The sequence below is a fragment of the Volvox carteri genome (assembly GCF_000143455.1).
Source record: "Volvox carteri f. nagariensis unplaced genomic scaffold VOLCAscaffold_81, whole genome shotgun sequence".
Classification (NCBI taxonomy): domain Eukaryota; kingdom Viridiplantae; phylum Chlorophyta; class Chlorophyceae; order Chlamydomonadales; family Volvocaceae; genus Volvox; species Volvox carteri.
In genome coordinates, this window is record NW_003307624.1 from 16,886 (window position 1) to 18,269 (window position 1,384).

Sequence of the window (1,384 nt, forward strand, 5' to 3'; positions counted from 1 at the left end):
TAGCTGTGTTGATGGAGGGGGTGAAATGTGGGTTTGTCTATCGCAACCTGCTGCTTCTTACTCCCCTGTCCCCTGTCTGACATCCAAACCACTATCATATCACCACCACCATCACCACCACCACACCTTTCCGAAGCCATTAAATGGCAATTTCCCGGTGTGCCATTCTCTTCCTCCAACACTCTGCCTTCGTTTCTCAATTTGGGCCAACGGCTTTCTCTCACCACCATTACCCTTCCTCAGTCCAACCTGTCAACCCTGCTAACCCAACCCTTCTTCTTATCACGCACACACACCTCTCCCCTCCCCCCCTTCCGCAGGTGCCCGCGGGGATGCGGGTGGCGGGGGGGGCGCCACCGCGGGCCGCCACTCAGTGGCTCTGGACAGCCTGGCCTTCAGGCAGGGAAGCCACCTCATGAGCAACAAGAGCGTGGCGCTGCCGCAGGTGAATCTGTGTGTGTGTGTGTGTGTGTGTAGTTATTACGAATATCTTGCCGGGCCTGACGACGCTGGCCAGAGGGGCTGCTGCCCAGCTGCGCCAACGACGTGTGTGTGTATGTATGTGTGTAAAGGGGTGGAGATGGCACCGAGTGTTCGGTTTGGACTGTTTAGGGGGTTGGGTGGGGGGCGGGGTTGGGTGCGTGGCGCTGTCTGTGTGTGTGTGCGCCTCATGGAAAAGTATGCGTGTGTATGTATGTATGTGTGTGCATGCATGTATGTGTATGTAGGTATGTGTTTGCTGATGGCCTGCTGGCCTGTTGGGGAGGGAAGTAGTGCATTAGTCTGTGCGCGTGTGAGTTCTTATCGCGTGGGGTGGGAGCGCTTTCCTCCTCCTCCCACCGCCATCCCCATCCACCACCCACACAACTCCCACCACCACCGCCACCACCACCACCACCACTGCCTGACTTGTAGGGCTCCCAGCGCCGCGTATACAAGGGCTATGAGGAGGTGGAGGTGCCCGCTCTGAAGCCCAAGCCCTTCGCGGACGGTGAGAAGCTGCGCAAGGTTTCGGAGCTGCCTGATTGGGCCCGAGGGGCCTTTGCGGGCATGGAGTCCCTCAACCGCATCCAGTCGAGGGTGGCGGATTGCGCCATGTTCAGTGGAGAGAACATGCTGGTGTGCGCGCCTACAGGTGTGTATGTATGTATGCGTTCGAGCTTGTATATATATATATATGTATATGCACATGGGGTTGCTTGTACAGCGAAAGGTATGTATATATATACATATGACTTATATATGTATATATATATATATACATGCACATGTATATATACATATCTAAGTCATATATATATGCACATGCGGCTGCTTGTACAGCGAAAGGCTGTCCTTGCGGGTTTTCCTTCTCAAGCCTCCTCCTTCCCCTTCCTCTCCAACA

General features: G+C 54.8%; 1 protein-coding gene across 1 annotated transcript in view; it reads left to right on the forward strand.

The window, feature by feature from the left end:
• Positions 1 to 1,384, forward strand: part of VOLCADRAFT_107845 (uncharacterized protein) — a gene marked incomplete at its 5' end in the record, with an annotated part of 27,023 nt that overhangs the window by 6,159 nt on the left and 19,480 nt on the right. Inside the window, 2 exons of the mRNA XM_002957826.1 lie at positions 321 to 445; positions 916 to 1,119. Coding sequence (XP_002957872.1) covers positions 321 to 445; positions 916 to 1,119 — 329 coding nt within the window. The remainder of the gene's footprint in view (positions 1 to 320; positions 446 to 915; positions 1,120 to 1,384) is intronic.